This window comes from Gobius niger, assembly GCF_951799975.1.
Source record: "Gobius niger genome assembly, chromosome: 1".
NCBI lineage: Eukaryota > Metazoa > Chordata > Actinopteri > Gobiiformes > Gobiidae > Gobius > Gobius niger.
The window spans coordinates 18638920-18662729 of NC_136852.1; the positions used below are offsets into that span (position 1 = coordinate 18638920).

Genomic DNA, 23810 nt, shown 5'->3' on the forward strand with positions numbered 1-23810 from the left:
TCCACCTGGTGTCTAGTCTGTGTGTCTCTGTTCTCTCCTGCTCTCTCAGGCTGGCGGCTTACACTGCTGCTCTGGCACTGGACACGCTCTCCTCCAACACCGCCACCGCCACCCTCGACCCCGCGCTGGACAGCCCCTCTAGCGAGACCACCACACTCACATGTAGCCTGTCCACTCCGGCGAACGAGCCCGCGCCCCCAGCTCCGTGCGCCGACTCCAACACTGCCCCACCAACTCCTGTCAGCTGCTTTACTGACCACTCAGAAAAAGTGGAGGAAACTGAGCAACCGGTGAGAAAAGTGGACAAACCGAGCCCGTTGGTATTGGATCAGAAGGAACTCAACATTCCAGAAGTGCAGCCGAAACTCAACACCCCTCCTACCACCCCGGACCGGACTAAAGGCTCCAAATCTCCCACGCCGATTCCACCGAAACGGAGATTTTCTCCCAAGCTTATGGCCGCACAACAGGCAAGAAATAGCCCGCCCGTCTCTCCACTCGCTGCCTCTTCCCCTTCTCCCTCTCCCACACTACGTAAGCTCGCTCCGCGCCCTCCAGTGGCCCAAAGGCCCGACCCGCAGGACTCTGTAGCCTTAGATATTAACACTGCCACCAATCCTGCCCCTAAACAAAATGTACACAGCACTGCCCAAGATCAGAGTAGCTTTACAGCCTTTGACACAAATAAACCACTTAACCAAATGGACGACCGTAACATAGCTATGACCAAAAAGGCTCCTTCAGGTGTCCTAGGCAACCCCGGCCCGAATACCGAAGAGAATGCAGCTTTAGTCTCAGATGTCCCAACTGGACACAATGCTCATTCCTCTCTCAACAACTCGAACGATCTCCTCGCGACACATCTCGACGCGTACGACCTGCTAACACCGACCGACCCACACCTCGCCGGCTTGGAAGGTTCTGACACAGAGTTTGAGCTGGGGAGCAGGCCAGGGAGAACGTCATCGCCACCTGCCGATCTGATTAGTCTTGACAGCCCACCCTCTGACCCTGCTCTGCCCGATGGAGATGAAGTAGACCCCTCAGCAGCGCCTGTGGCCAAGAACGCTCCACCTGTCTGCAACGAGTACGGCTCCCTCTAGAGGTTTATCTGTGTGTTTGTGCGCAAGTGTGTGTGTGTGTGTGTGTGTATGCCCATTCATTCACCACCGCATCCTGCCATTGACCACACACTATCTACCGTAATGGTTAATTTGGCAATGACAGTTTTAGACTAGTTCAGTGTTGTGCTGTGCTGTGAATGAAAACTCTGGTGTCTTAGTTGTTTTTTGTTTTTATGCTTGTGTGTCGTTCTCCATTTACTTTTGAGACCCACTAGAAAGGACTTTCCACAGTCTAAAGTTGAATAGTTATGATTAAATATGTCAGAGTACACTGTATTCATAAATCACGGTGATTGTGCTTGTAATTTGGAAATTACTTCACAACAGGTTTGTCTCCGCACCAAAATTGTCACCAATGCACCTAGTTATATATTTTCCTCTCTTCTTTCATTAACTGTTCTTTGTGTTGTTGTTGTGGTCGGTCATGTTGATCACATAAATAATTTATTGCAGTTTACAAACAACGTTTAGTGTAGTGATAGTCGCTTTTCTCAGTTACTTGGATTTACAAAAAAAACATTAGTATACAATATATATAGTAGCTGTCAGCCGCAGGAAAAATAAACCGCTATCCCCATTTTTTCTTGATGAGTCTGCCATAATTGTCGAGTTTTCCCTACTGTCAAGGTGGTGAAGAAATATGTAATAAGATGTCTAAGGATAAAGGACGTCTTTTTACATATGGGTGAAAATGTCATTCTGAATACATGGCTCAATTGTTTGAGTTGTTTGTAATTAAAGTAATTTAGATCCATGATTTAACCCCTTTTCCCATTTCACCCTTCCAGGGACTTTTTCTCAGATGAAACAGGCAAACTGGAGGAGGCCGTGTTAACAAACGCCCTGGCTGAGATCTCCACAGGACACAACAGTATCATACAAACTGAGAGCAAAGCATGATGGGACATGACCACTTTGAAACACGGACATTTTAAGTGAGAGCATCCAGAACAACTGTGGGAGTTTTCTTTCCAGTGCCCTTAACTTCATTTACAAATCACAAACACTGGTTTGAGTGCACTTTGTGTGCTCTTCTTGGGTCACATGACAAATGTTTACTTCACCCTGAACTTTAGGTCATAAGAGATTTATATTATTTTTTTATCTTATTTTTTATTTACTCTCACATTATACACAGTAACTATAATATCTGCCTGGAAATTTATGAATTTCACTAATAACTTTTTTATGTGCTTAAGGTTTCAACTGCCGTTGTGCACAACAACATTGAATTACTATGAAAAGATGTAAAAAAGGACTATATACAGTATATATATATATATGAATATAGAAATTATTTTTCTTATGTTCATGTTCTCCTGTTCAGATGTACATTGTTGTATTTTTGTTTGATGCTGAATTCGTGGGTTAGTCTTATTGAAGCTTGTTCTGCATGTCTGACCTGTAAGAGTTTTAAATTTTCATTTACAGTGGTTGGTGTTACAGCTTGTCTACTACAGGAATGTTGTAGGTGTGTGGATCATGAAACCAGATCTTTAAGAATATTAAGATAATGCTACAAAAGTTTATTTTTTTCTTTTTTCAAACCTCCTTAGATTTTAACTGTACTTGTTTTAGGCACTAAAACAAATTACATATCAATATCCTATGACAATATGAGAACAGTCAACACATGGCCAGACAATAAATAGTTAAATTGACATGGCCTGGTCCTGGAACAACAGCTACAAGTTCAACTATTTCTGTATCACGTGCAAAAGATTAGCTTTATTTTTTTGACTTATGAAAAGTGTGTTTTGTAGAAAAATGCATTTTTTGTTTAAACATTCCTGCCTGCAAGCTTGTGCACTGCACCTGTGTGTCTATACTGTCTTGTCCTCAGTTTCTATAATAATCTGCATAGCGTTGTGACAGAATTAGCCTAATTCTTTTTAGTATTCTGAATGAATAGAACTTAAGTATAATAAATGGACTAACATGGACTTTATTACATGTGGTGTATAAAACTGTCTGTCGCAGCACTACATTTTGCCAACTGTAGTGAAAGAAGGTGTTTGATTCATGGCATGACTTAAATCTTTTTAATAACAAATTGTGCTTATAATGTCCATGTTTGCTTTGGGCAGCCTCATTCCCACAAAGAAATGATAGTACAGTACAGTTTTCCTCTATCAAAGGCCTTTTTTTGTCTGTGTCCTGCAGGAGCTTTATAACATGCCATGCCAGTAGTAGAAAGTTGATGAACTCTAACCTGATGATATTGGTGTAAAAATATGCAGTGTTTTTACTGGGCCATGACAGGAAAAGGACTTGTTTGCAGCTCATCACTTGTTCTTCCACTATTCACATCATTCCTTGTCAATCTCATCTTTAAACACGTTTTATTTGACTTTGAATTGTGTTCATGTACAGTTACAGTATGGGTGCAAACCTAATAAAGAAGGCTAAGTCTAATACGTCTGGCCCATTTTGTCAGAGTGATCTTAAACGTCCTAGATCAGGGGGCTTGTGGTGGGACGATTTTCTTCCTCATCAAAAGACGAGGGGCTGAACCTCCCATATCGTAAAGTAAAACGCCACTTTCTAAATCCCAGTTGTGCATCATATATGACCTAATGGGATTAGGGACATCCCCGCAGAATTGTTTAAAGGAATTGACATTTTTCTGAACTATGTAGTTAATCTCTAATGTGGGCAATAATATTTTATAAAAAATAATTTAGGGGTCAGAAGTTCTTTGCTGGAGTACCATGTTTTGCCTCTGTATTCTTGCCCTACTTTGTGCTGTGAATATGTGTAAACCTGAAAACTATTAAAGCTAGAAAGGAGAAGGAATGGTTTGTAGTGGAGGCAATATGAGTTTTTGTGTTATTGTCAAAATGTTGTATTTAGGAGCAACCTATTACCATGCATTTATTTCCTCAAATCTGTATAGCGTTGTATTGACCCCGGTCCTCAGAATTGCTCAAGCATGTATAAATGAAACAAAAGACGGAGCGACACAATAGCATTGTTAGAAGCTCAAAAAGTCAATTCAATCCTTGAGCGCACGCAGTACCGTGTGTTAGTCAGTAGATGGCAGTACACGCCCTCCAATTGCGTCTTGTTTTCGCCGTGTCATGGGCGCGCGCAGGACTATTAACAGAAAGGTTACAGTGCAAACAGGTTATTTTGGGTTGCTCATTCTTCGGGACACTTGTTCAGATAGCGCCATGGAAAACAAGCACGTGGTTATATAATGCATGTTTGTGCGTGAGTCAGGTTAACACTTCCCGGCTTGGATGTCAAAATATTGAGTGGGGCACTGAGAGTTTGGTATTTTCAGCAGTGGCATGCCTACAGCTAATGTGACACGAAGCCACAAACGGGTGCTGTGTCAACAGTGTCCGTGACCACAGCAGACCGCGGTGACCTGAAGAGGCATCCTCTTTCAGTATGCCACTAAAAGGCCCAGCTTCACCTCAGTTCACTTTTCACTTGCCTCCTAAACACAACTCCTGTAGCGGACTCCGCTCCGCCAGTTGTGCTTGCCCTTTCGAATTGAAAGTGGCTAACCCGGTGCCCTGTCAGTCTTCAGATGCCCTGCAGATGTCTCTGATTGCAGCAGGAGAGACGAGGAGCAGAGGGCGATCACTCAAAGCCGTGACGTCGGCCGGTGATGATTTGCAGCCAGTCAAGACAGCGGCAAACTCCCGGTGTAACGCAGGTATTGACGGGAGGTGTCTTTCACAATAAAAGCAGAGGGCGCGCGATTCGACCCAGCACAAACAGCCTAAATCTATTTCAAATCACCGTAGGCTTGCTGCGCTCCCAACTTAACTTTGGCTTTTGGCTATTACTGTTGCATCCATGGTGGTTCATAAAATTAGGCTATCCCAATTCAGTCTCACACACGTGGGTCATTTTAGGAGAACTTCACACTTTGCGTCCCCATGAATTTCCTGTCTTTCACTCAGTGTTACACATGTGTCATGTAACCTAGCTAGTGGCCTTTGATGAAAGTTAACTTGGGATATGACAGGAGCTATCGTTTAACCTGTGTATAAAGGGCCTTTTATTTTGAAGTGCCCAGGTGGGTGGGCGCGTCTTTCCTCGTGCTGCTTGACGGCGGCGGCTGGCTGGTGATTTGCTTACTTGAAGCAGGAGTGAGTTTGGAGCGCGTACTGTGAAATGTGTAAGCATGATGTTGCCTGGATAATCAACGGAGGGCGCGAGGACAAGGAGGTAGGAACAACTGTTACTGCGCACTTTTATTAGGCTAGATGATTATAGGCTATTTGACAACTGACAGTTTAACTCGGGTCATTTCGGTGCGTGAACTAGGATGACTTTTCTATGGTGGACTGATTATTCTATATTTTATTGTACTTTATCATAGTCTGCCTGGGGTAAGTTTGATTTAGCACCGTTTTGGCTTCCAAAGAAATAGACTTGACGGAGTGATTTGAAACTATTATATCCTAAAATTTGGCCACCCCATTCACATCGCTAAGTATTTTTGGGAAATGTCCTTTTGTCGACAACAGGCAACTTGTCATTGCCCGGTCAGACAAGGCACTGCAGGAGAGTGTTGTGGAGAATAATTTGTCGCAAAGTGTGGGGATTTCTACGCGCGGGTATTTCATATGCACCTGATGCGCGCAGACGGAGGGGAGTTGAGGCTTTATTACTTGAGCATCACTCGGCTGCCGCCAGACCGTATAGACTATAGTCATCATAATTACTCACAAATCTATCTAACAGGCACAGCCCCACGACCCCATCTATTATCACGCCCTCATCAATTAAACACTTTGATAACTTATTTAGGGATTTTTAGCGGAGCGGTTTAATTGTCTTTAACGCGTCTAATCACGAAGACGTGCAGTCTAAATGAACTAATGAGCCTCGAGGGTGGCTGGTAATAGCGGGCCTACCTGTTGAGCTCAAGGATGTGTGAGGGGCTTGATAAATTGAAGCGTCACCTCTCAGTATGCAGACGTTATTACAGCGACGTGACCGCGCGCAACGAGACCTCCGACTATAATCACCACAAGTGCAAACTGTGGTGCGTATCGACCAGCCCCTGCCTCTTATCCGCTCTTTAATTAAAATACATAGCCCTGCACTTATAGCCATAAGGGTCTGGAATAAAATACTACAGTTGTCTTCAAATAGCCCAATTAATGGCCTCGGCCTTCTGCATTTTAAACTCAGAAGAATTTAAACTTTTAAACTCAAAACTAATAAACTGTCATTTACTTTTCTTACTAGATTTTACAAAGACATGCATTTTAATTGAAATTGTGGAGCTGAGTGTAATTAAATGTGCTTTGTGTCACAATGTAACTGAGACAGGTGCTAATGATCCTGTGATCCTGCACAAACCACACACCACAACAGCTGAGGCCAACAGAACCAGGCGGGACAGCACACCTCATGCGTGGCTCAGGCCGGGCTCCGAGAGGAATCTGCTCTGGCAAACATGGGTGTGCTCCAGCTCCACAATCCTTCTCACTCCAGCATTTTGCTGCAGCGGGCCAATCAGATGCGTCTAACGGGAACCCTGTGTGATGTCATCATCACAGTGGATGGCCAGGAGTTTCCTGCACACCGCACGGTCCTGGCCTGCACCAGCAAGATGTTTGAGATCCTGTTCCACCGCAGCAGTCTGCGATACGCACTAGACTTCTTGTCCCCCAAGACCTTCCAGCAAATCCTGGAGTATGCGTACACAGCCTCTCTGCAGGCCACAGCAGAAGACCTGGATGACCTGCTGTACGCTGCTGAAATCCTAGAGATAGAGTATCTGGAGGAGCAGTGCCTCAAAGTGCTCGAGACCATCCAGCACGAGGAGAGCCACGATGTAGCCCTGAAACACCACAGTCCCACAGACCACAGCGAGCAGCGTGCCCGCCACTGGAGACAAGTGCTAATGTCAAAGAAGCATTCCCTACAGGACGGGCCCGCCCGCTCTGCCCCCTCTGCCCTGCACCAGCTGGCCCTGTACCACATGTCTGACAGAAGCCCCACTGCCATGGAAACACATAACACTCCACTGAGCCCAAAACTGCTGCAAGAGGGCAGGCCCTCAGAGCTGTCCCAGGCGAGCTCTCTGGATCCCAGCAGCATCAAGTGTGAGAGCATGCAGGTAGATGAGTGCCCAGACGGCCAAGGCCACCCCTCCAGCCCGGGCCAGGGGAGCTGTGTCTCAGAGCAGCCTCATGATGATGGGCCAGGGACACCCCTAAGAGGCAGTGTCATCACAAGTGCCCGAGAACTGCACTCCAGCCCTGAGCATGGAGGAACAGTTGGCACTGCTCTGGACTCTCTCTCCGGGATAGGGGACAAACATATGACTTCCATATACTCTATGACTGCTAACCACACTGGGGACGGGATGATCCCAGTTTCTATGGCACCACCTTTGGGGGTCTCACTCGACCCAAGGGCCTACAGCGGCCTGCTGCACCAGGGTCTGCTGCACAGGGAACTGCTGAACCGACTGGGCCAGTTCGCAGCAGGGATGAGGCAGGACCAGAGCCAGTGCTGTGGTGAATGTGGACTTCAGCTGCACAGCAGACAGGCCATGGAGCAGCACAGGTAACTCACTTAACACACACGCTGACACTGAAGAAATGTAATACTTGTGCCAACACACCGAAACATGAAACAAAACATATCAAAACATTTATTACCTATTTTTTTTTTTGAAAATGACATTGAATCATTTATTCACTAATTACAGTGTATGTTGATTTGTGCGTTGTATGTTTTTAGCCAGTGTTTGTTGTGAAAATATATAGATTTTTTTATACAAACACTTCTTAAATGCAATGAAAATGTAGGCCGTCTTTACCCACCTAATTATTCATAGAAAAAAACTAAACAAAAGAGTGGTACCTGGAAGCAGTAGTAGTAAATATGGAAATGTCTTCTCAGGGACACCTGCACTCATGTCGTAGAAAGACGTCTCGGCGAGTTGGAATTAGCTCTTTGTGAAATACTTGGTATAAAGAGCCTTGGTGTCGCTGTTATTCACAAAGGCGTACTTTTTAAATTCTGTTTGATTATTTGTGCAGAAGCGTGCCTCTCACAACAGGCTGTCTCTCAGGCTATTTGATATGCATTCCTTTGCATCAGCCGAGAGAAGCCTCTCAGCAGGGACCGGCTGGACGCTCCGGCTTGATGATGGATAACTTCTGCCTCCCAACCCGTTGTGTTGTTTTGTTTATTTCTCTTTTATTTATGAGCCTGACAGATGAGATTTTGTCATTGTACACAAAAACTTAGCAGCACACACAAACTAGCTCAATGACAGCTCTAATTATCCTGATTTTAGATGGTAATAATTGCAATGGCTTGGCAGCGTTTTACTCATCACTAATCATTACAAACAAAACAGCCTTTGAGTGGTGAATCCTCATGTGCAGTAACCCATCATTAGTCCGGAGGCTGTAGCCTGTAGTGCCCCCCGCAGAGCCTGAGTGACATGAGCCTCTCTGTAGCAGTGGCTGAAGTACTCGGTCACACCAGCGTCCTGTGGGATATTTGCTGCTATGCCTCTCACTCGTGCACGCTCATGTCCGCGGGTCCAAGGAGCTCATTGGTGCCACTGCTTTAGGACGGAATGAAGTTGGTGCAGGGCTGGAACCAGGTCACTGAGCATTCACCTGGTCTGACGCTGACATTTCAGAGTTGTTTGAGGACACCACTTTTGAAAAAAAAGAAAGAAAAAAAGCAGGTTTTGTTGTTGAACGTGGAGCAAAATTTAGAAGACAGAAAAAAATGTAGAAAAAAATATCTTTTGTAGGAAGCTTATTTTGGAATACTGCTTGTGTGATATGTATTACTTCATCAAAGCCATACATTTTCAGTACCTTTTTTTTTGTTCACATGTAGTTATTGTGGTAATGTTGGCCAGTTGCCCTGCTGTATGCTGAATTACTTCCCATGTTGTTTGGACCACATCTGTTTTTAGGTCACTCGTCTGTTTGCGGGGTGATCCAAGGATAACAGTGCAGATGCCTAGCATGCTTGGATGTGTGTGATATGATATGATAGGTTTTGCCGGCGGAGCTCCAGCGAATCATCTTCTTTCCCTCTTTTCATTGCAGTTACAAGGGAAGTGTATATGCGTGCACAACACGTGTTTAGCTGGGATGTAATTTTGAATGCATTTGTGTCGTGTGTGTGTGCTGTCGTACAGCGCTGGCGGGTGGAGGCACGCGTTTGTCGGCACTCTGAAATTAGCCAGATATCCTATTGTCTGTGTTCTTTTAGCATTCATGCATTGTGATTCACAACTCCAAGGGCCTCTTATACTAATGATGCTGCATTCAGTGAGGGATTCTTGCCTGAATTCAAACATGATCCTCTTGTTACGAGGACAAAAATGCGTTTGGATTTTTGGGACCATACAGACCAAAGGCACACTAGATACTTTTATCATTCCAGTTGTGTTGTGGGCTCAGTTTCTGATAACACACACTTGTGTTTGTCTTTCCACAGGAGGCTGCACTCTGAGGAGAAGGGCCACGGCTGTGAGTTCTGCGGTAAACACTTTCAGGACAGCATGCGGCTCAGGATGCACATGTTGTCTCATACAGGTACAAAGTCACACACTCCTCACACAAACCACTGCTTATTAAGTCTCAATAGTGCTGTCTTTCAGATGCACCTGTTCCATACCACTCACCCCTCCCCACCACACACACTCTCAGTTAGTGCTGCTCCGAATACTTGGATCATGCTTTCTGTTCATGCTTAGGCCTGTGCACCTCTTCTCCCTGCCGCCTCCCGCTGCAGTCTCTTGCTTGAATCGTTCCAGTGTTTTTTCGGAGACTTTGGCAGCGGGCCAGCTCGGCCCCTTCTGAGTGATGACATCATGAGCTGCCGGCAGGCCTGGGTGTTCTGCCAGTGTTCCGAAGCGTGTGTGATGGCTCGCTCGCAGATGTGTGTCCAGGAACACACTGTACCCAAATGCAGACTTAATCAGACCTGACTGCTCTCCCAGCTACTTCATCCAAAATAGAGAAAGAGGAGCGAGGGGGGTGAGGGGTGGGGGCTAAAAATGAAACTAAAACACAAGATGAATCCACAGTAGGAATATGTGCAGACAAGGCCAGGTCCACATCATGTCTGCTCGTCTGACCGTTGTTTGGGAATGACATACTGCTGACAGATAAAAGAGAGTCTGTTTCTTTAAACTGAGCTTAAAGCGCTTCACCTGAGTCGGCCCCGCTTCAGTATCCTCCGTAACCCTAACCACACATCTAGCCTTTCCTCTCACACCTCAGCATCACGCTCCACACTTCAATCGCCTCTGTCATGTAACAGCAGCACCTTTAACCTTGTTTGAATTTTTGCATAAAGTCGCTACCCTGATATGTCACCCCTTAATACTACAAAGAAAGATGTGTGTCTCGTTTCTTTGTGGCTGTGTATTTGGTATAGCAGCCTTAGATCCTGCTGGTTGCTAAGGAGCGAGTGCTCCACCGCTCTAATGGGCTGATTTGGTATTCAGCTCGATGCTGGCTCTTATTTTGGTATGCCAGACAAAGTGTTTTGATGGAGGACGATTGCAGCCGCGTCTGGAGACAGTTTGATGGTTTATGGATGAGAGCACACTCCGTGCCTTTGACTGCACAAGACAATGCACTATGTTCTCTTCTTCCCTTATCACAGAATCACACACAGCACAACATACCACACTGGACAGTGCCACACAACATCAGCATCTACACACTTGTATTTTTATTACTATGGAAAACTACTCACAGCCAAGTTTTATTTTAGACTGGGTAACAAAACGTGCGCTTTCAAAACAATAACTATTTGTTTTCAGGAATTGTTGTTTTAAAAATGAACAGATTGGGGCTTTTATTATTTGCACAGCATTGGGAACAGTGGCACACTGTCTGTGCACAGCGCAAGAGTTGAAAGAGGACCACATTTAGGCTGTGCCGCTCAGAGTTCCCAAAGCTTGTGGGTGTTTTAATGAGTCATTTTAACTTCATTTAAAGCCAGCTGAGCAGAAAATAGATCAGTGAATGAGCCCTGGGCCAGTATGGATCTGCAACCGATTTACATCTCTGTGAGAGCCAGCCCACATCCCAACAGCTGTGTGTGTGTTCAGGTGTGAGAGCGGGCACCGCACACTGTCTCTTTCATGTCTTCATCAGAATAGACAAGGGCATTCCAGAGGTGAGCGGGGAGGCGCCGTTACACTGGCCGCAGTGGGATTTGGGTAGTTGACACTCAGTATTTTTGATATAGAATATGCTGGAGGCTGTGATGCTGTAGACAGAACCATAGACAGAGCGGCCTAAGAGCCGGTCTGCACAACCTTCACTGCACAAGGCCGCGGTAAATAAGTCTTCAGCGTGCCTCCTTTCTGGTTAAGAGAAGGGCCGGTGCCGCTTGTCTGGTGCCTTTGTTTGTCCTGAGTTGTGTTTTTATAGCACTTTCTCCTATTGAACTCTGCACAGTTACTTCCTTGTGTTAACACCTGAAAGGCACAAGTGCGTAAAACCCACTCCGTAGGCCACTTTTCATTAGGCCTCCTTTGTTCTTTCCTTCTGGCCTTTTGCTCAGCGTTAATGCTAAATGACTCCAATTACTAAAGTACTGTCTAAAATACTTCTCACTTGCTCTTACAGCTCCCGCAGAAGCACTAGTTTGTGATCAGTGTGGAGCGACGTTCTCCTCAGAAGATGCCCTGGAAGCTCACCGACAAACGCATACAGGTATTCATGAAAATAAAAACAAACTCTCTTTGTTACTTTTCCTTAACCTGGCACCAAACACCCAAACGCACTGTAAAGAGCCGTCTGATTATGGCTCGAAATGTGCTTGTCATGCTGGCTGGGTTAAACTGTTCCTGTTATGATGCTCCATAATTTATCAACACAGAGGTGGGAGGCCCTCTCACATGTCACCCACTAATATCTCTTGGCACCTAGAGCCACCGAATGCCACTTTGCCACAACACCAACGTCACCATTTTAAAGAAGCACACACCACAATCTGGTCAAGTATGTCACTTTTGAAACAACCAGCTACTGACAATATTTTTCTTTCTTTCTTTCTTTCTTTCTTTCTTTCTTTCTTTCTTTCTTTCTTTCTTTCTTTCTTTCTTTCTTTCTTTCTTTCTTTCTTTCTTTCTTTCTTTCTTTCTGTCTTTCTGTCTTTCTGTCTTTCTGTCTTAAGTTTTAAGTCTTAAGTATTAATATGTATATTATAATATACATGTCTTTTTTATTGGTAAAAAATACTATAAAATAGACATTTTATACATTGTTGAAAAAGTAAAGTAAAGTAAAGTACTTTTTTTTTTTTTTTTTCTTGTAGTGAAGTCAAGTGCTTTATTTGTCATCATACAGTTGCATGAACAAAATGATGTAGATGACATTGCTGATTAGTCCTAAGCCAATTCGCCGCCACTATGGCCACATGACTAGCACGTTTTTGGAGGTGAGGGAACTGGAGCACCCGAAGAAAACCTATGCAATCATGGAGAGAACATGCATCCTCCACACAGAAAGGCCTTGCGTTCCTGGGATTCAGACCCTGGACCCTCTTGCTTCGAGCAAAAGCTCTAACCACTTAGCCACCGTGCCCTCCCTAGTATTCAGATCCTGTGCTTTTTAATTGGATACAAACAAACAAATGTTATATTTGTTTATTACAACCATTACTCCTTGCTATTTTTTAGTGTTTAGTCTAAAAGTTTTTGGTCTGTGGTTAAATTCCATTTTTTGCTCAAAAAAGGAAGAATGTGTAATTAAAAATTAATAATTTTTGAACATTTTCAGTATCAGACTTCAGCATCATAACCTCAGAATAAATAGAGGGAATGATCATATGTTTTATAATAGCTAAACTGTCACTGGGGTCAGATTTCTTTCAATTTGATATAAGATGAAATGCATCTCCCTCTACTGCTGCTGACTTCAGAAGTTAAAAAAGCAGTTTGGTCTCCAATAATGATTGAGTATTGTTGTACATTACAGCCGCCATTGTCCACACCTTTTTTGTTACTGTCAGAGAAAGGCGATCAGCCTCTCAGGCACATTGGCATGTAACTGTAACTCCGGGTGGCACACACACAATGAATAGTTAATGGATGTGGACATAGAGGGGTGTTAACGATGCCCAGAAGTTTCTACCCTCATCTCCCCTGGTTGTAAACATCCCCAGCTCAGTTTCAGCTTGGCCGGCATTGTAGATCTGGAAATACTTCCCTATTTTGTTATGGCCTCAGTCTACAGTGCCCATCTCCTTTCATGCTGAGCTTATTTTGCTTTATGCGTCAAGCTGAAATTGTGTTATAAAGAAAAAATATGGTATAATTCTGATGATCATTGCTTTGGGGTGTGTCTATTCTAAGCCAAATTTGCTTCCTCATGACAGATTTACACGTGCCAGAGCTCAGAGTGACATGTTTCCCTTCAGATCCCTGAGCAGAAACATAATACTGCATAGGAGAGACTGGGTCCAGAGCTGTTGGGTAACACTGGCATGGGACTAGTTTACAGTGAAAGTTTAATCATTTTGATATGTCAGAGGTGAATGGCCTTTGGTCAGTGACATGAGATCAAAGGGAGGAGGTGCAGCGGGGGCAGGGACTGGGAGGATTTCCTGAAGGCAGCAGGATGGCTGCTGGTGTTGGATGCCAGGACTGAGAGAAAAACATCATGTGCTCCTGTTTACTCCTCACCACAGCCATGACATAGTCTCCTCTGACCTACTTGTCAGTGCCCAAAATAAAAGAATGGATCTGTCTCCGAACTGCTCCACCAACAAAGGAGTTTGCTTCATCAGAGGAGTCAAGGCTTTGGGGCACTTTGCTTTCAATTTCAGGAAACTCCAGGCAGGAGCTAATCTACAGCAGTCACAGAAATTGACTATATGCGTTAGCTAACTATTTTGCCACCTTGCCTTTAAGGCAAAGGCCAAAAGAGTGCTGCTTTTGTGTACTCACAGCAGCTGCACTGTTTCCACACATTACTGGTTGCTTTGCCAAGTGAATAATATTACCTTCTGCCCAGGCTCTAATTAAACAGTCCTGTTGCCCACTGAATAACAGCCTACTTTTACAATACAGCCCTACTCAGTGTGTAGCTGCCATCGTAACAACCAATGGCCACTTGTCATTTGTAAAGTTAAACTCAAATTAATCTTGTGCATATCTTATTGTATTTATTTGTTCTGAGAAGAGACTTTAGGTAAAGACAAATGAGAAAAACTCTGAACATCCAGGAACCGAAGGAGCTAAGACATTAGCGTATTGTGTGACCTCAATGAACTGGTCCATGGAATGGTGGTTAAACACGAGCGACGTATCTCTTGTTGTATTAATTATTGAGTTGGTTGTTCTTCACTCGGGTAGATTAGCCGCTCACTGGTGAAGGCCTGGGGTTATTTAAGGTACTGTAGTGTTTCTGTCTAGAGGGAGCAGCATGAGTACAGTAGCATGAACGCACAGGGTCATGTCAGGCCGAGCACAGCATGCATGACTGTGTATGTTTAACTGGCTAATATTATTATACTAACAGGAGTTAAGGACTGTCTTTATAGTGTCCTCCCACTATTCTTTAAGTACTGCTTAAACTATTCTTTAAGTACTGCTTATGAATATCAGTGTACTTGTAATATCTGTGCATTGAAAGAATTTAATATCTGTTTCTTGGTTAATTTATTTTAATAAGCTGTGTTATTTTCAGTTTTTAAAAAAAAGTAATTTTAGATTAACACACAAGCATTATAAAGGTTGTCAGTGGTCTTGTTCAATTTGCAGCAAGTTTACTTCCAGATTCTCAGGGTGGGAAAACTTTTGTGCGATGCTTGAAAAGAAACAGGCTGTGCTTATTTGTGAATGAAGGGATTAGCTTGAACACTTCACCCCAACAAGGATCATGATCCTATCTGGTTGCCTGGACACATGGTTTTGTTTCTTGGGCAGCGTGAGAGCCTGGCGGACTCCCACCTCAGTTGGACTGAGTAAGTGGCAGATGTATGAAAGCAGGCCATGTTAAATCACACGAGGATATACATAGTGTCACTGTGGATGGCATAACAACCTCAAATTGCCCCTAATTACCAAACTTAATTTAGCAAGCAGTCCAATAATGTAAGAAATGTACATTTTTGTTTTGACCAGGCAAATTCCCACTATTCAGCCTGCTTCCCACAAACACAATGCACAGTCAACTCTCCGGCCATTCTGAAATGCCATTGATTACATGGTATTTACCCCATTGAGGGCCAAAGGTCAGGGGTCATCCAGTGCCTTAAACCTAAATCCCAGGCCCATTGTCTGGTTAAGGGTGAGAAAGCAGGGGGCAATGACGGCCAACTTTAGAGCTTACTCTCTCATAAAGAAGCTCCTCCGCACTTATTATTGGGGCTTACTGGAAAACCCAAGAACCCAGAATGCTTTTTGTTTCAAAGGATAAAGCCTTTGAACAGCAAGACAAAATACGTGCCACCAAAAACATTTCATTGTCTTGCGATTTTTAAGTTTAGACTACATGCCTCGCTACATTATTTGATATTTTATTTCATTCTCTGTGAAGATTGTGCAGAAAAAAATAAAATAAATATCTACGGAGCCTTTCCACGGCGTGTCACCGTGAGATCAAGAGTGAGGGTTGGTGACAGGGTATTTGTCAGTGTTTCTTACTCATGTTGGAGAATTCTTGGTGACAGAAACAAACGACATGCAGATCAAGCAGTGTCTGGGAGTCCTGACATTTTGCCTACACTATTGTTAACTTTACTTTTGGAACAGACAGCACCGTGTATAGGCGAAATCAGGGCAGGCATTTCTACACAGTGGCATATTTTATTAATAGTCTGGATAAATAATGCTTCATTATGGTTCTGCAAATGAATGAAACTCCGCTTTGAAGTGTCTAAAGCAAAAGATGTGTTAAGTTTGAGGGAGGCTCTGCTTTCACCACACTAGACACATTAAAGTAAAACGCACTCCCCCTGCTGGCTTTAGGTGTTATTGCATTATTCTTTGGACCAGATCATAGCTTCTCATCTTTAACAGAGCATGTAATGCAAGAAAACCTGCTTGGTTCAGATGTGTGTTAAATACTTACTATTTTTAGATCAATGATGATTCTGCAGTCTCAGTTAAGCATGACTAAGGCAAAAGGTAATACTGTTTCACGACTGAAAGGATTTCCTGTATGGTCAGCGGATAAGAGGTGGGAGTGGGAGCAGAGGCAGTGAAAGTGGTGGGGGGTGGGCTTTTGTCCACTCAAATATTGTGATCCGTGGGTGAGAAAAAGCCTTGGTCATTAGGCAACAACATAAAGACAGGGATTGTAGGAGTTGCACAAGGAACCTATGACTAATGGGCTTGGTCAATGAGGGCCTGAACCTCATTGTGTGCCCTTTGTGCAAAAGTCCACAGGCTAAAGCCCCTGAACAGGTGCAGTTCATTCCAGCGGATCACCTCCCTGCAGGATTGTTAAGATCAGGGAATGTCTTTCATCCTGTCTTCTTTCTGTTAATGATTATAAATGTAAAAATGATCATCTATATTAGTGCAGTACAGGGATATCATTCAAAAGATAAACATTTGAAAGACAACAAATAAAACACAGACAGGCATTTAGTGCATTCATGCCTATTTGTTCTCTAACGAACTTTAAAATGTCCGGAAATGTCTTTTGTTGTCTAGATTAAAAAACAATACATGCTGAATGATTTCCATCCATTCTTAAAAATGTGAATTTGCTTGAATAGTTTTTCTGTCTTCTTTGAAAAGGCTTGTCTGTTAACTTGATTGAACCTAAAGCAAGTGTCTGACACTCTTCCCTCTTAGTATGAGTGTGCTGTATCCTTTTCCCTGCGTTAATTCCAATTTAATTGCCAGTTGCCTCAAGGCACTTCAATAACAGTAACAAATGATTTGATTTAGTGGACCTCATCAGACTGCATTTTAAATGCGACACAGCAACCCCACTTGAATTCCAATGAAGTGCTGGCACAGTCTTCTGTTTACTAATGATCCTCCGCTGGAGATGTCTGATTGAATCTGAGTCAGGACCAATGGGAGCTGCTAGCATTGTAAATGATCTGCAACCTGAGCAGACAGAGAAATAAGCGGCTCATAATCTCACATTAAAGCTGTAGTCTCTGACACCAAAACAACTAGTCAACCAGTTTTTAAGTCTGGCTCTTATGATGCAGTATAGTGAGTGCCAGTGTGAATCTGGATGCTGTCATACACACAGCTTGTATTTCGAGCATTGAGAGCATGACAGCCAATGGATCTTCACATAGACATTCTGACTTGAAGTAGCTTGCCAGCGTCTGCCTATCTGTATTCCTCTCCACACTCAGTGCAACAGGAAAGCAGCCCCAAAGAGATGCCAGGTCACACACAGGATTAAACTGGATTGTGTTTTTTCCTGCAGTCCTGCCTTTAATGGCTTGATATCACTGCTTAACATTCAGCACAGAGTGCATGGTGTAGGCATCATTTAGGGTGGAGTCACTATCTGCCGCTCTTTGAGCACACAGACAGAGGGCTTCACGGGCTGAGGCCGACTGCTGATGGGGAATGAAGAGAATAATTACACATCTAACACACCAGGAAGGTGCCATTGATTCCGTGATTGGCGTGCTGTGCATTGTGTGGAAAATTCTTAAAGAAAACAATGACTTTGATGGTTTAAAATAGAACATATAAAGACGCACAGTTGAGAGCGCCTGTGGGCTTTTAGAAGAGTTAGTTTAGGTGCAGGCACTTGCTCTTTGAAAGAAGCTTTTCCCTCAGAGGACTCACACAAAGTTGAAGTGACCCAGTTTCCCCACTTAAGGCCCTGTACTGAAATAACTGTGTCTTGTGCGTTCTCCAGGGACTGACATGGCGGTGTTCTGTCTGCTGTGTGCAAAGCGCTTCCAGACACAGAAGGCCCTGCAGCAGCACATGGAGGTCCACACTGGCATGCACAGCTATATCTGTAGCCACTGTGAGCGCCCTTTCCCCAGCCACACCACTCTCAAAAGACACTTGCGCTCACACACAGGTAAGACCTTCCGTCTCAACAGCCTACATAGATGCGGGATCAAACTCACAAGTGAAAAAGAGAATGCAGGTTATTGTTATACATTTGAGTTAAGGTATTTCGATGATGGTTTTAGCTGATTTGCGTGCAGCCTCTTCCACTTTTCTTTTTGCCGTTCTATAAGATGACTCACCTCTCTGATGACAGCACTGTACCGTTATGGCCGGTGCGTACTTTGGGCAATTTCATCCTGTTTATATTTTGGGTTCTTAGACAGCCTTTGGGCTTCTGCAATTCACGGCTGTCAGTTCTACTGTGGTTCACCCAAAATGATAGAGGAAACCCAAATAAATATTGAAGGAAAAGCAAATGGAAATGACTTGTCTGTGTGTTCTACTGAGGGTGAGTCTTAGTGCCGCGGGAGACGCAGAGATATTTACTGCCAAGATGTCCCCCTTTCTTCTTTTACCTTAAATAACACTCGCAGCTGTCAGGACGACTTGATGTCTAGACAGGAGAAATACATAATTGATGTGAAGAGACAGAAGTGAAGGGAGTTTTGGCCATGGCAGCGTATCTTGTTTGTATGCCTTTCTGCTTGGAAGTAACATTTTGTAAATGTCATATGCTCCACAGTGGGGTGGGGGATTGGGGAGAATCGGCCTGTAATGAGGAGAGCAATGTATCCTCTGACTAGGCTGTTGCTGTGGACACTGAGATAATGAGGCACATAGGTCATTGGAGATGAGTCAAACTCTCAGCCTAGGAGAGAAATAGATTAACTACAGTATAAAGAACAGAGCAGATCATGTCTGGAGGACTTGTATTAGCTGACAGCCCGGGGGGAATGTTTTATGGGCAGCCATCAGGATATCAAAATGACTCCAGACCAGTGCATCTGTGCATAGTCAGTGTGACTCTGCTTTCATTTAGGTGACCATCCATTTGAGTGTGAGTTCTGTGGGAGCTGTTTCAGAGATGATGGTACACTGAGGGGCCATAAACGCATCCACACTGGGGAGAAGCCTTATGAGTGCAACGGCTGCGGCAAGAGGTTCAGCCTCAAACATCAGCTGGAGACGCACTACAGAGTGCACACAGGTCAGTGCAACACAACACCTGCCTCACAGAGAACCAAATCACACTTTATTATCCAGCCTAAGGAATGTGCTTATCTACATCTTCGATCATCAATGCTCTGTGAATGTCTGTGAAAAATTAAGAACATCACATTTACATTTGAAAAGTATGGATTACACACTGCACAGGGACTGTCTTTGGGTCCAAAGTGATTGACTTGGCAATTTGTTCAATAAAAATATAAAAATCTTTAAATTTGTATTTCAGGGGAGAAGCCATTTGAGTGTAAGCTCTGTCACCAACGCTCAAGAGACTATTCAGCGATGATCAAGCACCTGCGCACTCACAATGGAGCATCTCCATACCAGTGCACTATCTGCCAGGACTTCTGTCCCAGCCTGGCCGCGATGCAGAAGCACATGAAGGGCCACAAACCTGAGGACGTGCCCCCCGACTGGAGGATAGAGAAGACCTACCTGTATGTCTGTTACGTCTGAGCGGGACTTAGACTGAGCACACACAATCACACTCCCTGTTCAGTCTTTTGGAAGGAGGGTTGTAGCGCTGGAAGACTGGGGCTTATAGTTTACAAGAGAGTAAGATTGTTTTGGATAACAAAGTATTAATGTGACCTATTGTTGGAGGAACATTGTACCTGACAGGGTAAGATATGAAGAACATGGGCTAAATAAATTACTATATTTAGTTAAAACATTCATTGAAACAGCAGAAGCCGGCTTTGTCAGTTTAAAGCCCAAAATAATTAAAATGTGAAGTTTAAAACATTTCTTCAAAAGCAAAAAAAATAAAATCTGTTATACTCACGTGATGAATATTGCTGTTTGTTGTGTTATTTCAGTCCATGGGATTGAACCTAGATTTCATCCGTGCTATGACAGAAAATGCTCGTGGCTGCCACTGCCTGTGTCTCTAGAGGAGGTTTTGTTACTTTCAGGATTGAGCATCAAACACAGATCACAGTTATTCCTTAAAAGCGTCTTGACTTAACGTTTTCTCCAGAGTCCAGCTCAGTTTTTCTCCTTTTGGTTTTATTTTTTGGAGTTGTTCGTTTTGTGCATGTTTTACTTGAATGGCTGCCATGTTTTGACCTCATAAGCTTGATTATTTAACTGCCTTGTCTATCTTGCAGTGGCTGTTCTTTCAAGCTAGCTGGCACAGACTTTTAGTTTCTTGCAATGTATTTGATTTTGCTATATATGTTTTTTACCAAATATGTGCTGGTGTGTATCACAGGCAGCATCTCTCAAGATAATTTCTAGTAGAGCAAGCTCTACCTCTGATTTTTCTTTTTTCTTTCAAACTTTCTGAAATGTGTTTATTCGTCAAAACATTTATTTTCTAACTACCACCATTCAAACACTGATGGTCAACAATGTGTAAAAAAAAAAGCCTTGTCATGGCTTTTATGTGTAGTTTTTATTGTTAGCTGTATACATATAGATGTCTTACAAAATCAAGAATCAGAATTTTCTATGAAAAGTTAAGAAAATGTGAACTTTTTTTTCAATATGAAAAAAATCTGACATTGTGTCATTATGAGCAGGTAATTGTTAATTGTAGTGTAGCTGTAATGTACAACTCGTCCCGTTATTCCCTTATGTGAGCCTAACAAGGCCTTATAGAGTTGAACTTGTTGTATTTTTGTATCACAGTAATTTGCTATTTGTTTACATTTGGTATGATTTGAAGAGACATCTTACTGTGCGTTTTGTAAGTGTTGATGAGACCCCTCCCTTGTGCCTCTTTTATATGTAGAGCCTTGATGTGCTTGAATACATGGGTCTGTGCTATTGGTAGATGTTTCTGAGTGTTTGTTTATTGTTACTTAATTCAAATAGACTGCCATGTAGATCCACTCGTCTGAATATTGCAACTGGAAGCAACAAACTGTGATAGTGGCTGATACTCTGATGCAAGTTACAAGCAATTTTGATGTAAAAAAAAAAAAAAAAAAAAAAATAAACTTAAAAAGTCCACACTCGTCTCAAATATGTAGTTGTTTCAAAGTGACAATAGACTGAGGTCTTTGGATGAAACCAGTGAGTAAAACAAACCTTGGCGTCTGTGGGCATTCCCAATGCCTTTTAAGTAGCCAACAACACTCAGTGCCATGAAAATACACATTACTGTATCTACATGAACATGCACTATACTAGATATTCAGTGGACCAAAAGAAACAGAGCACTTTTGTGTGAAAAGGGGTTTTCTTTGATCTTTCTATGTTGTGATAATGCAGATGTCCTTTTATTTGATGTGTCTAGAAGGATGTGACTAGCATTGTTTAGATTATGTCAATGTCTGTCTACCTCAGGGCCAGATCAAAGCTCGACCTGGTGTCCAATCAGGGTTGTACTTCTTGCCATGTGTGCAGTAAAACTTCTCTTCATTACAGCTTTGTAACACAGTGTGTGGAAGTGTTATCCTCTGTGTGGATTCAGGCACAACTCTGTATGCATCAGTGTTCAGTGGCATGGTTCAAAAAAGAATAAAACTGTTTACCATTTTATGCATTCGGTCTCCTTTGTGTGTTCTTGCTCATTGTTCTGACCACAGTGCTGCTGGTCATCACGTTACCATCAGCTTGAGTTTTTGTACCACGGGGACGACTCGCAAACAGCTGGAGTGGACCCTGGCTCTGTGGTAACCTTTGATGCAGCTGACCAGAGCCACAGCTGGAGCCTGCAACAAGCACAAATGAGAAAAATCAAGTGTGTCTCAACTCAGTCCTCAGGAGAACACACTAGCCCCCCTATATTACAAGTGAACAGCAGCTAGTGTTTACATGTTCAGTGGCTGTCCAATGCGAGTCATTATTTGTTATGGTCTTGTTATATCTTTCTTTTCACAGTAAAGTAGCCCTGGAGAGCCCTATAAATGTTTTATTTGGCAATCTATTTACTGGGCACGCCGCTGCTACCTGCATTGTTTTCCTCATCAATAATGGTAGCACTCCAAAGAAATGCAGGAATTTCCCAATGACAAAACGATTACTTACCCAGAGTGCATACAGGCCTTTTAAATGGTCATCCAAATTTGCTTATGCACATTGGCCTGAATGAGTATTGTTAATATGGCTCTTTTTATAATACAGTTATTTAAAAAGATGTCCTTGCATTTAATCTACTTTTCTTTTGTGAATGACCACAAATCAACATGAGAAAGTGTGATTATCAGTAGTTAGATGATTATGTTGTAGGAAACTGCTGACTAAATCATGTTTCTTTGCTGATAATTATAGGTGCTAACAACCATATAACAAATATCTGTTGTATTTGTCTAAATATACTCAGCCCATTGGGATGTTGAACAGAATAATTCATTCATTATCCATGAACACCCCTTGTCATAAATGTCGGAGTAATGCTTTAATATTTAGGATTTTATTTTATTTTATTTTATTTCATTTTCATTTATTTATCAGTTCAGTTCAGTTTATTATGAATATACAGTAAAAAAAACATTTTTACACATTCATTCATGGAATAATGCATATTCATAAATTTATGAATATGCATTTATTTACATAGCAATTACATTGGACGAACCAGATGCATTGTTTAAAGTGTTATAGCACATGTGCTAATTTTCAACAACTGTCCATAGGGGGCTTTTAGGTTACAAAGATAACACACATTATTGAACAAGGTTACAATAAAACACATTATTAAACAAGATAAGGCACAATTTACACATGGGAACAACTTATGGGGAAAGTATTTAGGATTTTAAAAAGCCAAAGTCCAACTTTGAGACAACAAGGGAAACCAAATTACCAAAAAATTCAAATCAATAGAATAATTCTAAAATTGAACTACATAATTAGTAGGGAACCAGGGAACCAGAAAGCATAAAAAACAACATTGAAACAAAGTTAAATAATAAAAAAGACAGTAAATATGTAAGCCTGGGCTACACTGAAATTTCATAGGCTCACACATTTCCCCCAACAACTCTTCTGAGGACATGATCAGGCTGCAGCATTAGGGATAAAATATTGGCAGTCACATTTGTATCCGTCCACCCCTGGTCCCAGCCCGCTCCAGTCGGAGGAGCTGAGTGAGAGAGGCAGCAGATTGAGTGGGGGCCAGTGTTAATGCAATCGCCTCTGTTTAATTAGAGTAAGCGTGGTGGGCAGCTAAGGCAAACCACATTAGCTACCATCTGCTGTGCTCTTAGCCACTCTCGCCATCATTAGCTCGTACAAGACAAGACGCAAACACATACATGACAGCTATTTATTCGGCCTGCCACTTCCAATACAGGCATAACTGCGTCCCATTTAGAAACTGCAGCGAGGATGTGCCGCTCATAGGCAAACAATGCACTGTAACTAAAGGGGGCTTTGTGGGACAACAAAGGAGAGACTGTAAAGGGACATTACAGTAGAATTGACCAGGTTCCACTTTTTCTTTTTCTTTTTTACAAAATATGTGTCTAAATCGCTCTTATCTCGTTACTAATGTTGCAAAGATGAGCGTAACTTCAGCAGCGTGAACGTCAACCACAAGATGGCAGCATGGTACATGGTATTTGCACTGTGGTTTGTCCACTCATATCCATGTCAGATTGTTGTTGTCTTTATCATAGTTTAAATGTAACATCTAAGTCACA

General features: G+C 42.9%; 2 protein-coding genes across 8 annotated transcripts in view; both read left to right on the forward strand.

Annotated features, from left to right (window-relative positions):
• The window catches only part of ncam1b (neural cell adhesion molecule 1b), a 50728-nt gene extending 47082 nt beyond the window's left edge, over nt 1-3646 (forward strand). For 3 of the 6 annotated variants that reach the window (XM_079556929.1, XM_079556930.1, XM_079556932.1), the window contains 2 exons: nt 50-1087; nt 1913-3645. In XM_079556929.1, coding sequence (XP_079413055.1) covers nt 50-1087; nt 1913-2024 — 1150 coding nt within the window. In that variant the 3' untranslated portion in view covers nt 2025-3645. Of the gene's footprint in view, nt 1-49; nt 1088-1912 lie in introns of all 6 variants that reach the window. The other 3 variants (XM_079556931.1, XM_079556933.1, XM_079556934.1) reach the window with 2 other exon arrangements.
• A 1538-nt stretch (nt 3647-5184) lies between these two features.
• On the forward strand, nt 5185-21709 carry zbtb16b (zinc finger and BTB domain containing 16b). Of its 2 annotated transcripts, none has more exons than XM_079564677.1 (7): nt 5185-5309; nt 6423-7667; nt 9576-9673; nt 11726-11812; nt 17948-18118; nt 19031-19198; nt 19445-21709. In XM_079564677.1, exons 2-7 carry the CDS (start codon nt 6550-6552, stop codon nt 19672-19674), a joined length of 1872 nt encoding a protein of 623 aa, XP_079420803.1. In that variant the 5' UTR covers nt 5185-5309; nt 6423-6549; the 3' UTR covers nt 19675-21709. The 2 variants fall into 2 exon arrangements, with proteins under 2 accessions (XP_079420803.1, XP_079420804.1); XM_079564678.1 differs by having other exon boundaries at nt 5191-5309; nt 6419-7667.
• Nucleotides 21710-23810: the final 2101 nt, after the last annotated feature.